The sequence below is a fragment of the Protopterus annectens genome, chromosome 12.part0, assembly GCF_019279795.1.
Source record: "Protopterus annectens isolate FY-2018-M chromosome 12.part0, PAN1.0, whole genome shotgun sequence".
NCBI classification, from domain to species: domain Eukaryota; kingdom Metazoa; phylum Chordata; order Ceratodontiformes; family Protopteridae; genus Protopterus; species Protopterus annectens.
In genome coordinates, this window is record NC_056746.1 from 900,856,543 (window position 1) to 900,870,794 (window position 14,252).

General features: G+C 40.6%; 1 protein-coding gene across 1 annotated transcript in view; it reads right to left on the reverse strand.

The window, feature by feature from the left end:
* ARFGEF2 (ADP ribosylation factor guanine nucleotide exchange factor 2) overlaps window positions 1-14,252 on the reverse strand; it is a 2,483,667-nt gene that overhangs the window by 2,295,834 nt on the left and 173,581 nt on the right. The window contains exon 2 of the mRNA XM_044089932.1: window positions 4,828-4,858. Within this exon, the coding sequence (XP_043945867.1) occupies window positions 4,828-4,858 (31 nt within the window). The remainder of the gene's footprint in view (window positions 1-4,827; window positions 4,859-14,252) is intronic.

Below are 14,252 nucleotides of genomic sequence, written 5' to 3' on the forward strand. Positions count from 1 at the left end.
TAAGCCTAGGTAGCTTACCCCAAATTTGAGAATATATTGCCGACATGCGTCAATACCCTAGGAATTTTACAGTTATGATATAAGCTAATACACATCAAGTGATAACAGATTACCCCTCTTCATTAAGGGTGTAGATGCCAACCCAGGGGTACATTTTAAATTTTGATTTTAATTTCACGTCCATTGGCCCAAGTTACATGGATGCCTGTTCCAGAGTAGGGATAAACTTTGAGACACATAACTGTCCTATTTATGTCACAGACGAGGTTTAGGCCCTTCGGTTGGGTACTTGTGATGTTATTTGTTTTGCAGATATGCAAAAATTCCGCCAGTGTGAGATCAGAGGATGCCCTGCAGGCTAGACGTAGATGACCCCTGCAGCAGTCTGTAAGAAAGAAAGTACAGGGATAGGGCTTTGAGACAGACAGCAAATAACTTCGTTGTTTGCTTCCTGTATTCTTTCTTTATTTAACCTCTACTGTCTCTCAACCTGTTGCAACTGCCTGGTCAGATACACAACAAAAGTTGCACTGTAATCTATGACTGGTCTAGTGAGAGCCAAGTACAGTGGAACAATGACCACCTTGGACCTGAATGTTTTGCCCTTACTTATAAGTTGTGCAATGTAGAACAATTTTCTTACCACATGTACTACACAACAGTACATTGTACTTTTAGCTGAAATTATGTCCACTTGTCTTCTGTCTATAATAACCAAGCAATTCCAACACTTGCATGGCAAACTTCTTACAAATAAAAATCTTGGCTCTATCATTTTAACATATTAGTGTCATTTTTACAGATGTCTTGGCAATATCTATCAGTTCATTTGTGTGTATTTTTATGTAAAAACTGCTTTCCACAGGAAAATGTGAGGTAAGCTTGTTAAAACTAATACAGAACCGTACGTTCATTAAGATGTGCAACTTGTAAGTAAACTCACCATAAAAGTTGATGTTCTAATAGATCACCGTCATAACAACCTATGATGTTTGGGTTGTATCCTGCCACTGATATGACAACTGGCTATTTTTCAAGGATGCAGGCATCTTCCATGCACTCTAACCACTGCAGATTTTGAGGAGAGCTGCATAAGGGAAGTGGTTAGTGTACTAAAAGCTTCAGAGTTTTCTTGCCTCAAGAAGGGAGGTTAGAGGCTTGAAAAGGTAAAAGATAGAAAAAGAAAAATAAACGTATGTAAATATACATATATAAATAAAATCATACATTGTCCCACCCTGGCAGTACACCTAGCACATAAAAAGGAGGACTGAGGTGAGTGAAGCTATTGCAAAAGTGATCTATTAAAAAATTTACTGTTATGGCAAGTTTGCTTACACAACTGTTCTATATTTAGCATTAGATCACTGTTGCAATAGCCTAAAACTGTTTGTTCAGATTACCAGAGCTTAAAAATATAGGAAAGAGGAAGGAATTTGGGAATCCAGTTTGTAATGCTTTGTCAAAGTATGCAGAGAGGACCATGCTATGTCCTCTAGAATACTTTTAGAGTCTAACCTGTTCCAAAAAGTCATAGAAGAAACCAAATCCCCAGCAGAGTAAGCCCCAACCCTGCCTACTGTCTAAGAGTGACTTATAATGAAAATAGCAAAAAGAAAAAGCATAAGACAGCCATCTAGAAATTGCATGCTTTGATTCATAGAAAATAAAACAGCTGATCAGCCTTGCTGAAGGATTTTGTTATATCCAAATGGTATCTGAGCTAGCTAAGGATATCCAGAGTATATAAAATTCTTTCTCGCTTGTTTTACTTTCTGGAAAAAATACAGGGATATTAAATGACTGACTCAAAGTAAACTCGGATTTGTTCTGAATGACACTCTGTCCTTTGTTTAAAATTAGGTAGGGCAGACTCACAAGAGTTTGTAACTCAGACACTCTTTTTGTAGGAGTCACAGCAACATGTAATACAGTTTTCTAAGTTAAAAACCTCAACTCAGTCTGATAAGCAGGTTGAAATGGAATAATAGTTTTTAAAGCACAAAGTTAAGATCCCAAAGAAAAGCCACCAGTTTTCTAGGTGGATGGATATGTAAAAGCCCCTTTCAAAAACAGCTTGAATGAAGAAAAGGTAGAAAGGGGGATCTAAGGACAGACAAGCAGAAATATCTGAAAGATAAAACTTGAAGAAGAATAAGAAAGGCCAGCACAGGCTCTTACCTTGTGAGAACTAAAAATATCGGTAGTTATGTATACCAGTTTTTGTGTTACACTTCACTGCTGTTCATTACAGTCATTTAACAGTGATGATAAATGCAAGCAGTAAGACAGAGAAAGGTATTATACATAATTACAAAGAAATGCCGTGAATCAAAATTACGTCAGACATAGAAAATCTAAGATGGTGTGATGGAATTTAAACGAGCTTACTGATTCTATTAAGCATACAAGGGTCTTGGGATCCCAAAGAAAAATGAAACTACGTAGCTAAACTACAACAGAGACACATGGATAATCAGGAAATGACAGCTGTATAAATGAACTTACCATAACAATACATGTTCAACAATATGACTGTTGTGGCTTCGAGCTATGGTAGCACAATGATAGGTAGTTTATTTGTCAACTCCAAAAGAACCTCTAATTAATGTAGACGGATTATCATGGATTTGTGGCAAGTTTGTTGCAAATTAGCGCAACATAGTCCCCATGTTGGCAGGAAGTAGTAAATACAGTAGTAATTACTCCAAACTCCAAAGAAAAGTGTCTAAAAATATCACACAGGTGTTGTGAGACTGGAGCTTCTCCTTCTCCCTACGCGAGTCTGGTACAGAGATGAAGACAGGATTCTTGTTGTAAGAAACCAAGACTGACTGGACGCATAAGGAGCTCTTGAAGTTGAGTGGTACAGCAGAAGAAGGCATAGGCTTAAACAACAAAAAAGTTCAAGAACTCAAAGAGACTCTCACCATCTATTACAATTTTTTGAACACACTGCAGGAGTCACACAAATTGCTACAGGAGAAAATGATAGCGATGGAGATCTTGCAGGACACACTGTCAAAAAAGTTAATTTAACTGGAGGATAGACTGAAAACCTTGTTTTCCATCTTAACAATCCCAAAGAAAGTGGAAGCTGGAACTTATGTTGAATTTATGAAGAACTGTTTAGGGGAATGGACTTGGCTAGCTTCTGAGGTTATTTGACTTGAATGAGCCCACAAGTGAATGGGTCCCAAAGCATGGGGAAAAGGCAGACTATACTAGTGTTGGTAGTTTCATTCCTAAATACAGAAGGAGGAGATCCTTTCTGTCAGGAAAAAGAAATAGCTTTAAAATATGGGATGCCGTAACTTATGTCCACAATGACTTCTTCCCTCAAACAAGATCTTAAAGAAATGTCTTCTTCCTTTCTTCCTAGCTATTTATAAATACAGGGAGATGCATCTTTGCTTTAGGATGGTTTACGCTACTCTGTTTCGGATACAGGTTCGGAATCGTATTGGATCTATACCATGTGATGCAAGATTTGGAGAAGAGAAACCCAGACCTAATCAGCAAATCTAAAGTGGACTGGGGGGGGGGGGGGGGTGCTTCCACAGAAAATGTCAAAGTAAAAACTGATCAAGACTAAAGTGGACTGAATGCGAATAAAACCATTCCCTCTCTTTCAACAAAAGATGTTGGATAAATCTAACTAAGTACAAGAATTCATTAAAAAAGTAATGCAATCAAGACTGCATGTTGTATACAAGTTAAACAAAATGGAGGTGGGATCTTTAAAAAAGGGAATCAGCATATTACATAGAACTTAATGCAATCTGTGGGAACAACATATGCAGAACAATGATCAGAATGACGACTGAGATTTAATGGAAGGCAATAATTGAGCAATTTATACAATGTTGGATTGAATGACAACTATTAAAAAGAAAACTCATGTATGCGTCACTGTTCAAACAGCAACTAAATAAAAATGTTTAAAAAAAAATAAAAAAACATTTTCAAAACCAGCATCTCTTTTCAACTCCATGTAAATCACTGCATATACTTTCCAGAAATCAAATAGGAGCAGTGACCCCCAAAGCGACAGATGCACCCACTCTCTCTTCTTTCTTTACCTATATTATCATTATTTTAAACTGCATTTTCACTTTGTAATCTGTAGTAACATAATTAATTTATTATACAGTAGTTACTACATTTGCTTTTGTCTTCATCGCCTTATTATGGTTTGTATCCATTGACACTGAAAATGTACATACTTGCGATTTTAGCCAGCTCTTTACAACCTGAGCTGGGTCTAAAACTTGTCAGTACTGATTGGCATCCTAACTAGACAAACAACCAAGGCCATTCATGATCTGGGCCATAACACATGAGAACTACATATTATCAAAATGCTAGCAAAGACTTGTAGGTCTTTAAGAAGAAACCTGTACACCCATGTCCTTGCCTGACAACTTTAGTACATGTAATCACATGCTGCACAGGGCCCTGACTCAAAGTAACAGCACAATATACTGCCTGGTATGGCATCTCACAACATCCTAATAAATACTGCTCTTAGTTTAATCGGACTGTTGATGTACACTCTTCACTCAGTAAGAGGACACCAGATCAGCATATGTGGTACTCCAAATACTTATGGGCAAGACAGACAAATATAACACCCTAGGGTCTACTTCACTGTTTGCAGACTTGCACATCATAAGGACAAAAACAGAAACATTGAAACAGTCAAAAAATGTAACAAAAAGTTATTATAGGTTTCAACACATTTTACAAAATGGAACATCTGAAGAAACTATGCATCTAGTGACAAAAAGAAAAGAAAAAAAAAAACAAATATAAATTTAGTCTTACCTCTGCTTCTCTAATTCAAGCTTTATTTCATCTGAAAAGAAAAAAGGAAAGGTATAATTTATGATGCACATGCAGTACCTGTTACAACACAGAGCTAACCATATCACAGATTAATTCTTATTTATTCAGCAGGAAAGGTGGAAGCCAAAAGGATGAAAAGAAGCAGTACACATACAATAGTTATCACTGACAGTAAGCATTAGAGAGCTCAATATAAACACAAGACCACAAGATCACACAAATTTTTCCTAAGTAATGACAACATAAGAACAACTCATTTACAAAATAGTGCTTACAGAAAAGCAACAAGTAGCAGTAATGTAAATACGGCAAAAGGTCTAAAATCAAAGTTGATGCAGCATATAGGCATACAGGTCAGTATCTTGAATAGTAGAAGTATGAAAACTTTGTGAGCCTGAATTTTCAGCAGACCGGGGGAGGGGGGCAGGGTGCTATCACCCACCACAACACAAATGCAATGAGAAAAATATATGCACTTTACTTAACAGCAATAAAATCCAATATCACAACATCATGGAGAAAGGGATGCAGCAACTTTGAGGTAATGTTACTTCGGTCCTCCTAAAAGTAAAAAAAATGGTCTTCGCATGGATGATCTTCAAACAAATGTACAATTTTCTATTTGACTAATTAACAACAACAGAAACTAAGGAAAAGACAGAAGATGGTAGAGTGAAGGGGAATGTGACCTACAAAAGGAAATAAAAAATAAATACAATACTGGAGGAAAGAGTTGTGACAATCAGTACGTAAAGTGAAGGAACACATTGAATAGGTGGTATATACGGAAAAAAAGAAATACTTCAGCCTCTCTGGTGCATATACTCATTTGTTTCTGCTCTAATAGCATGCTGTGGAAGTTTAGCTTTAAGAAATATGGTCACTGAGGTTTCAGGAAGGAATTATATTCTCAATTCCAGACTGCTTGCCATAGCTCCTTTGTCGTACATTTAGAAAATGTACAACTCCACATGCCACACCAGAAGCAAAGCCTTGGGTCTAGATAAGCAGCATTCCTCTAGATTTAGACTGGAATTAGCCTGCTATTCATGCTTGCTAAACACTGCTTCTTGAACCTGAATCTGACAGGTGTCCCATTAATTACATCACCAAGTGGTGGTTTCAGTGCTGTCTGTAGGTCATCAACTGCATATAAATCATATGCTTAATACACAACAGTCTGCCTAAAATTCTGGCCATAATCCTCACCTGTGCTAAGTGTCTAATGAAGTAACTTAGTGTTCACTGATGCAACTCCACAACTACGAGTAATTGCTGTACAGGTCACTAACACAACTCTTATCCTAACCCAGAAGAAAAAATATTTTTTCCCTTGGAAGTAGCTCAGAAAAAATGTTATGCAACTCTTAGAATTATTTCTCCAAGACATGATGCTATCAGACTCTACTGTCATTACTGCTGAATACAGCCCTCACCCCCGATGGAAAAATGGATGTAGCAACTCTGAAATAATGTCACTTTTGTACTCCTACCAGTAAAAATGGTCTTTGCATGGATGGACTTCAAATAAATATACAACTCTCTGACTAACTAATAATGAAGGGACAAAGAGGAAGAGGAAAAGAAAGAAGTGGAATATAACCTACAAGTGGGAAAGGACTATAAATACACTAGTGAACATAAATCACTACTCACCCAAAACCATCTCCATCAAATGATATCTGCCATCTAGTCATAATTAAGTATTACACAGTCACAGCCAATCAGCAGACTATTGCAAGCCTAGCCAATATCCCCTTTAAAAACGTTCCTTGAAGCTGTAGGGGAAAATTTGAGAACACCTATCCAATTTAAGTTTACCCGAAGGAGCCAAGATTGCTACTCTGCTTGACATGTCACAGAAGTTTGTACCAGAGGTGGGGGGTGGGGTCAGGACCTAACTCTATTCCTTGGGTCTGTGACAAGATCTTAGCCATTATCCCAAACATGTCTTGTGAGATCATATACAAACAGATAACACATCTCTTATATAAAGATGCAGTTTCTGAAGTGTGTGTGTGTGTGTGTGTGTGTGTGTGTGTGTGTGTGTGTGTGTGTGTCAGTCTTGGGGGGGGGGGGGCGGTGATAAATGCTTCAGCATTACTACAGCATTACATTTCACCATACATGACTTGTTATGCCCTGTGCCTGCAAACATTAAGGCTCCATGGATAACGCATATGACTGCTTGTTCTCCCACTTAGGCATTCCTAACAAGGAGCAATGGCTGTCCAAATGGGCAATTATTCAAGCAGACATTAGGGTTATTTGCAATTTCATTTGCACCGTGACAATGAGGGCCTACAGGAAAGGTCCTCAACCCTCTGAAGGTATGCAATAAGTGATATGCATCACAAGAGGGGCAACAAAACTCTCACTGTGTGAAGGCATACCCCCATGCGACAACAATGATGGATACAGCATTTGCACTTAGGTGTTTCTCAGAGGATCTGTAGCACTGCATGTCCTCAGCACACCTCTCAAAAACAGTCATGTCCATCTTTCCCATGTCAGCTCCAAGAGATAATGGTGCCACCAATCAAACTCTTGTCACCAGAGCTGCAGTCGGTAGTTTATCCTTTTAGGCTAGTGGAGCTGGCTGCTTTACATTATTATTATTACTTTACTTTATTTTTTTAGGAGCATTAAGGGGTAGTTGTTTAAGGGGTGTCCAGTCTATCTCCTGTAGGAGATTGTTGAATTTTTGCTGACAAAGATTAGTTGAGTTCCTAACTGATTTTATAATGTGTACTCTTAGTTGTTGGGAGTTTGTTCTAAGGAAATAAGCTGGTAGATGATTGCTCAGGGAGTCAGACAGTGTACCAGAAGAGGGATAATTGGCAGGGTAGGATACTAGAATCCAGTCTAAGGTGGATTGGCAGGTAAAATCTTTTTTGTATCTTGTTAGAGCACTGATAAGCTGAGAAAAAACATACAGATTTATATTACTTGTGAGGGAGTCAGAAGCTATGGTTCGCCAATCTATATTTACATCTCCCAAGATGATTGTTTCAAGGTTTATTGTTTGGGATGTCCACAATAAAATATTTTCCAACACTGGTATATTGTTACCTGGTGGGATATACATTACTATTATGCAAATTATTTTTGATATAGTGAGGTTCAAAAAGGAGATTAGTACCTCAGCATTGGAAAAGGAGGGTATACTACTGGTACAGGGTGTGATGTTGAGTGTAGAGGGATATAGAAGTCCTATCCCCCCTTTTTTTAGATCTATCTCTTCTGGTTATTGCAAAGTTTGGAGGTATTATTTCTGATCTTTTACATTGGGGTGTAGCCATGTTTCTGTAAGGGCTAGTATGTCAGTTGTACTTTGATTAATCCAGGCATGCAATGGGGCTATTTTATTACATATACTTGTATGTTTAAATTTTTGGGGTTACTCCTTTGTTTAAGATTAGAAAGTAGGCCAGGGTTAGGATGCATGTCTTCACACTTGAGTAGGTGGGTAATGAGGAAGGAGTACCATGGGAAGTGTTTTTATCCCTAGGTGATGATACTGGTGTCAAGTGTGGTTTTGTAGGAGGTGAGGAGGCCAATTTGTGGCTTGAATAATATAGGAGGGCATAGGGGAAAAGCTGACAGGAGGTATGTGAGAAACTGTGTTGTTTATTGGGGTGATGGTTGTTGATGTGTATTGATGTATGGGGGTAAGCAAGGATATAGCTGTAGCAAGGTTGAGAATTAAGAGTAAAGAAGCTAGGCAGGTTAGGAAGAGCATGTCAACTGTGATTGTGGGTTTAACAATAGTAAAAGTGTTATTTATGTGTTAGAATATAATATCAAGTATAAACAGAGACTCTTATCTACTGATGTGTGTGCAGCTGAAGGTAAGGTTGGAAATGTTTTAACTTCAGGGTAGGCTTTGACAATGTGGTTAGGTGTTTTGCTCTGTGGTTTGTGATAAGGACAGGTGGGGGAGATGTGACTGGTCAGTAGTACAATTATAGCGCAATATTAGTTAATGTGTATAATGGAAGAGAAGGTGTTAAGCCAGGAGGTGATGTAAGACAGTCTGAGGCAGTGATAGTATTGTGATGGTAAAATAGAGTAAGATGCAAAGAATTACAGTAGAGAGGATGTGAATTCAAGCTGATGGATGCAAGGGGAAGCAGAGAAGTTTGGTTAAATAAAAGTAGGTAAGGTGTGAATGAAATGTGGGTGTGGAGTAGGTAGACTTGTATATAATTGGATCACAGGAATGAGGGGGAGTGGTTTGCTTGGGATACGAGTAGAGGGGCTGCGTGAGGTACCATAAACAATCAGTGAGGTAGAATGTTCCTGAATACAAAGACAAAGTGACTGAACTCTTAAAAAGTACAGTTTTGTACCTACCATAAATGTAGATGTTCGAAGATCCACATTGCTGCAGTCCTTACATATGGGTAGTCCGCTGTCCTCGGTCGGCCCGAATACCAAAGTATTAGGCTGACATCGGTCAAGGCGCTTTAGACTGACATCAGAACGTCAGGGTACAAAAGCGCATGACCGACGTCATATCCTCAGTCTTTTCTTGCCCCAGATGTCAGAAGGCCCTAACAACAAAGGCTAAAGCCAAAAAATAACCAACCACCCCTGCACTAACCATATTTACAATATGTACAACCCAAACCACACCACCACCTCTAACTACAGAGGGAAGGAGGAGGAATTGGACTGCAGCAATGTGGATCTTGAACATCTACATTTATGGTAGGTACAAAACTGTACTATGTTCTTCATCTCACATTGCTGCAGTCCTTACATATGGGTAGAATCCCAAAGCAGAGGTAAGGGAGGATGGCCAACTAAAAAGCATTAGGAGCTGCCAAAATGCCCTGTAAAATTGCAGTGGCAAATCCAGCCCTAGATTTAGAGTAAAGTGGAAGGTGGTAATGCTTAGAGAAAGTATGCACTGAACTCCAAGTAGCTGCTTCCAAAATATCTTTAGTAGCCACCCCCCTTAAAAAAGCTGTAGAAGTGGCAGTAGCCCTAGTGGAATGAGGCCTAATCCCAGCTGGAATCTCCTTACCATGATGGGAATAACAGAAAGTAATACAAAACCAATCCACTTAGAAATAGTTTGTTTTGAAACTGGTTTGCCCTGAGAACCCAAAGCAAAAGAAACAAACAACTGCTGAGACTGCCTGAACCCTTTAGTTCTGCTCAAATAATATCGCAACTGTCTGTGTATATCCAAAGTGTGCAAAATCCTCTCCCCTTTATTTTGGGGGTTTGCATAAAAAGTAGGCAAATGAATAGTTTGGTTTAAAGCCACACTAGAAACCACTTTAGGCATAAAAGAAGGGTTAGTACGCAAAGACACCCTATCCTTGTGGAAAATTAAGAAAGGCTCAACCGCCATAAGGGCCTGTAATTCAGAAACCCTTCTCGCAGAGGTAATGGCCAACAAAAAAGCAGTCTTCCATGATAAATATTTCAACTCTGCTGTTGCTGCAGGCTCAAAAGGTTGTAGAGTGAGTTTCTCCAACACAAAATTGAGATCCCAAGCAGGAGTAGGAGCTCTACGTGGTGGTCTTATATTCTTTGCCCCTCTAAGGAATTGCTTAAACAAAGGATGAGAAAATAATGGTGGGTCACAGTCATAGTGAGCAGAGATCGCTGCAGCATGAATCTTTATAGAGGAGAAGGACAAACCTTTGTCCAATAACTCAGTAAGGTATTGAAGAGCAACACTTAAATTAGGTTTAGAAACATCAAAGTCCTTTGCTGTACTCCAAAATAAAAATCTCCTCCATTTATCTGCGTAAACTTTCCTTGTACTAGGCCTTCTGGCCTCCAAAATAACATTCAAAACTTGTTGTGGAAGCTGAGACCCTCCAGGGTTTAAAACAGAATATGCCAGGCTGTTAGATGTAGAGAGTGAAGTTTGACATTGAGTAAATGACTGTTCTCCTGAGACAGCAGGTGAGGAATCGAAGGCAACGGCCATGGAGGCTTCCGTACCAGACTCCTCAGTAATGGGTACCAGTGCTGTCGAGGCCAATCCGGAGCTATTAAAATCATGTTTGGCTTGTCCTGTCTGACCTTCAGGAGTACCTTTGGGAGGAGAGGCAGAGGTGGAAAGGCATACACGTGAAGATTGCTCCAATTGAATGAGAGAGCATCCACTTTCCAAGCTGTGGGATGAAACCTTTTTGTGCAAAACTTTGGCAGCTGGTAATTTAGTGGAGAAGCGAACAGATCTATGTCTGGAGTTCCCCATAACACTGTCAATTTCTGAAATACATGAGGATCCAATTTCCACTCGTGGGGATCCATAATTTGTCTGCTCAACACATCTGCTAAGGAGTTCTGTGATCCTGGCAGAAACCTTGCCTGAAGATTTAGCTGTAAACTGAGAGCAGTCTCCCACAAAATCATTGCTTGTCTGCATAGAGGATATGAATGCGTCCCCCCTTGCTTGTTGATGTACCACATGACAGTTGTGTTGTCTGTTTGAATCAACACCTGCCCTGGAAGAAGTAAATCCTTGAAAGCTATCAATGCAAATTGGACTGCTAACATCTCCTTCAAGTTGATATGTAAATGTTGAAGTCTGGCAGGCCACGTGTCTTGTACCCATTTTCCATTTAGATGAGCTCCCCAAGCTTTGTCTGAGGCATCTGTCGTTAGAATCTGACTCGCCTCTGGTCGGGTCACAGAGAGTCCCTTGTTTAGGTGACATTCCTGAGCCCACCACAAAAATTCCTTTTGAATGCAAGGTATTATCTGAATGACAGTGTCCAAATCTTGGCAGTGCTGCGTCCATACATTCTTGAGATACCATTGTAGCTTCCTCATATGCAGTTTGGCATTGGGAAGTACCAGAATACAAGATGCCATGAACCCCAAGGCTTGAAGGACTGTCCTTGCAGTCAGCCTGGACTGACGAGACAATTGGTGGAAGTAAAGAGAAAGATTCTTTTGTTTGTCCGGGGTCAAAAGGCCATCTGGGATGCTGTATTCAGTCTCACACCCAGAAAGCACATGTCCTGAGAGGGTACTAGACTGGACTTTACTGCTCACAGAATACCCCAGGCATCTTAACACTGCCATCACATACTGTAAATGATGAAGAAGTTCGTCCCTTCCTTGGGCCAGAATCAGGCAATCGTCCAAATAAGGATAGATTTGTATTCCTCTTAGCCTGAAGAAAGCTACCACTGGAGCCAGAACCTTCGTGAACACCGTCGGGGAAGTAGATAAGCCAAAGGGCAATGCAGAGAACTGATAATGAGAAGTCCCAGCTCGAAAACGCAGATACTTCCTGCAACTGAGCCTGATAGGAACATGAAGATAAGCCTCCTTGAGATCCAGAGTCACCATCCAGTGATCTTTGCCCAGCAGAGGTAAAAGCTGATGTAACGTCAACATTTTGAACTTGGGAATGTCCAGATATGTGTTGAGGATAGATAAATCCAAAATTGGTCTCCACATGTTCCCTTTCTTTGGTACTAGAAACAGGCAAGAATAAAATCCTAGGCCCACTTCTGGCAGAGGGACCGGTTGTATGGCCCCTAATTGAAGTAGTAGAGAAATTTGTTTGTGAGCCTCTAGTCTTTGCTGCGGAGGAACGTCTGGCATGCCTTTGAAAGGAGGCAAGGTATGGAAATAAAACTTGTAACCATGGTGTATGATATCCAATACCCATTTGTCTTGGGTAATCAAAATCCAATTTTCCTTGAAGAGTGCCAACCTTTCTCCCAAAGGTGCTGCCAAGCAAGAAGGATCTGGCAGCTGAAAAAGTAGGTCATTGGGCCTGTTTACGAAAGGACTGGCCCCTGCCTTCACCCGAAGATTGTGCAGGTGAACTCCCTGTTCTAGGTCTGAAAGAACCCTGAGCTCTGCCCCTACCACGCCTAGATCTACCCCTAGACTGAGAATCATAAGAAGGATACGTCCACCCCTTAGCAGACCAATTCCTACTAAACTTTGGAGGCTGAACCTGCAAAAAATCTTTAACAGCCTGCATAGACTTAGCCTTGTCTTCCATCTTCTTCAAGACTGACTCCACAGGTGAACCAAACAACACATCAGATTGCAAAGGAGCATCCAAAATCCTTGTCTTAACATGGTCAGATAAATTCTGATCCTTCAGCCAGGCGTGCCTGCGAAGAACTGAACCAGTGGCAGCCACCCTAGACGAGGCCTGCACAGCATCAAAACCACATTGTAATGAATGCTTACCCACCTGTTCAGAGACATGCACCAAATCTTGTAATTCTTTACACTCAATGCCTTCCGCCAGAGCATCCACCTTAGACTTCAATTGAGAAAGAAGAAAGTTTTGATATTTCAACATATGAAACTGGCAATTCAAAGCCCTCATAGCTAAGGTAGAAGAAGTATAGACCTTCTTTCCCCATCTATCCAAAGCTCTGGCCTCTTTATCTAGAGGAACCGGATTCTTTACCACAGAGGCCTTAACACCCTTAGGTCCCTGACTAATAGTTTCTGGGTCCGCCCTAGGACTCTTATAAAGATATTTATGAGCCTCAGGCACCCTGTAATACCTATCCGGTTTAACAGGCAGGAGGCAGAGAATCAGGATTAAGTGAAGCCTCTGAAAACACATCTTCCACAACATCCAGAACAGGAGGTATAGCCAAGGGCCTGTGTTGGGGTAAAAGCAAAATTCCCTAAGCCTTTTCCGGGAATCAGAGAAGTCCTGACCTTCCCACTTAAAATGTTCCCTCATAGAATGAAGTGTCTCTGAAAAGAAAAATCCTCTGGAGGAGAAGCAGTAGGAGTGGAATCATCTGCATCAGAATCAGAATAAGGAGAGTACTCCTGCAAGTCTTCAGCCAAGACTCTGAAACATCCAAGCCTGCTCAAAACCTCCCAATTCTGGCTCCACCCTAGGCCTCTTATCAGGAGGGGGCAAAGAACCTCTAATCAGAGTAATCAAATCTTCTGCCATTTTAAGCATGTGCTTCTTAGGCACAGACCCTGCTGAACTAGGAGTGACACCAACAGAAGCTAAACCTGGCCTGCCTCTGGGAGAAGCCTTGGAAACAGACGGAGAGGGCCTAACCACCCTAGGAAGGGAGGGGAGTACAGTAACCTGAGAAGCCCCTTCAGCCTGACCTGCCTCTTGAGAGGCCACATCCTGCAAAATCAAAGTCTCCCCCTGAGACTCCAAAGAAGTCTCCGTCGGAACCACCGGCTCCACTGAAGCCTCTAAAGAACCGGCGTCCGGGACGGACGACTCATCTTGCCTGGGTTTAACTGTTTTGTCTTTGCGCTTCTTCGAAGAAGCGGGCGGAGAATCCGGCGGCATATTATAATTGCACCGCTTACCGAAGACCAGCCTAGCACAATCTAATCTTCGCTTAATAGTGCGCTTATTGAACCTCGCACAAAAGCGACACCCAACAACGTCGTGCTCAGGCCCCAAACAA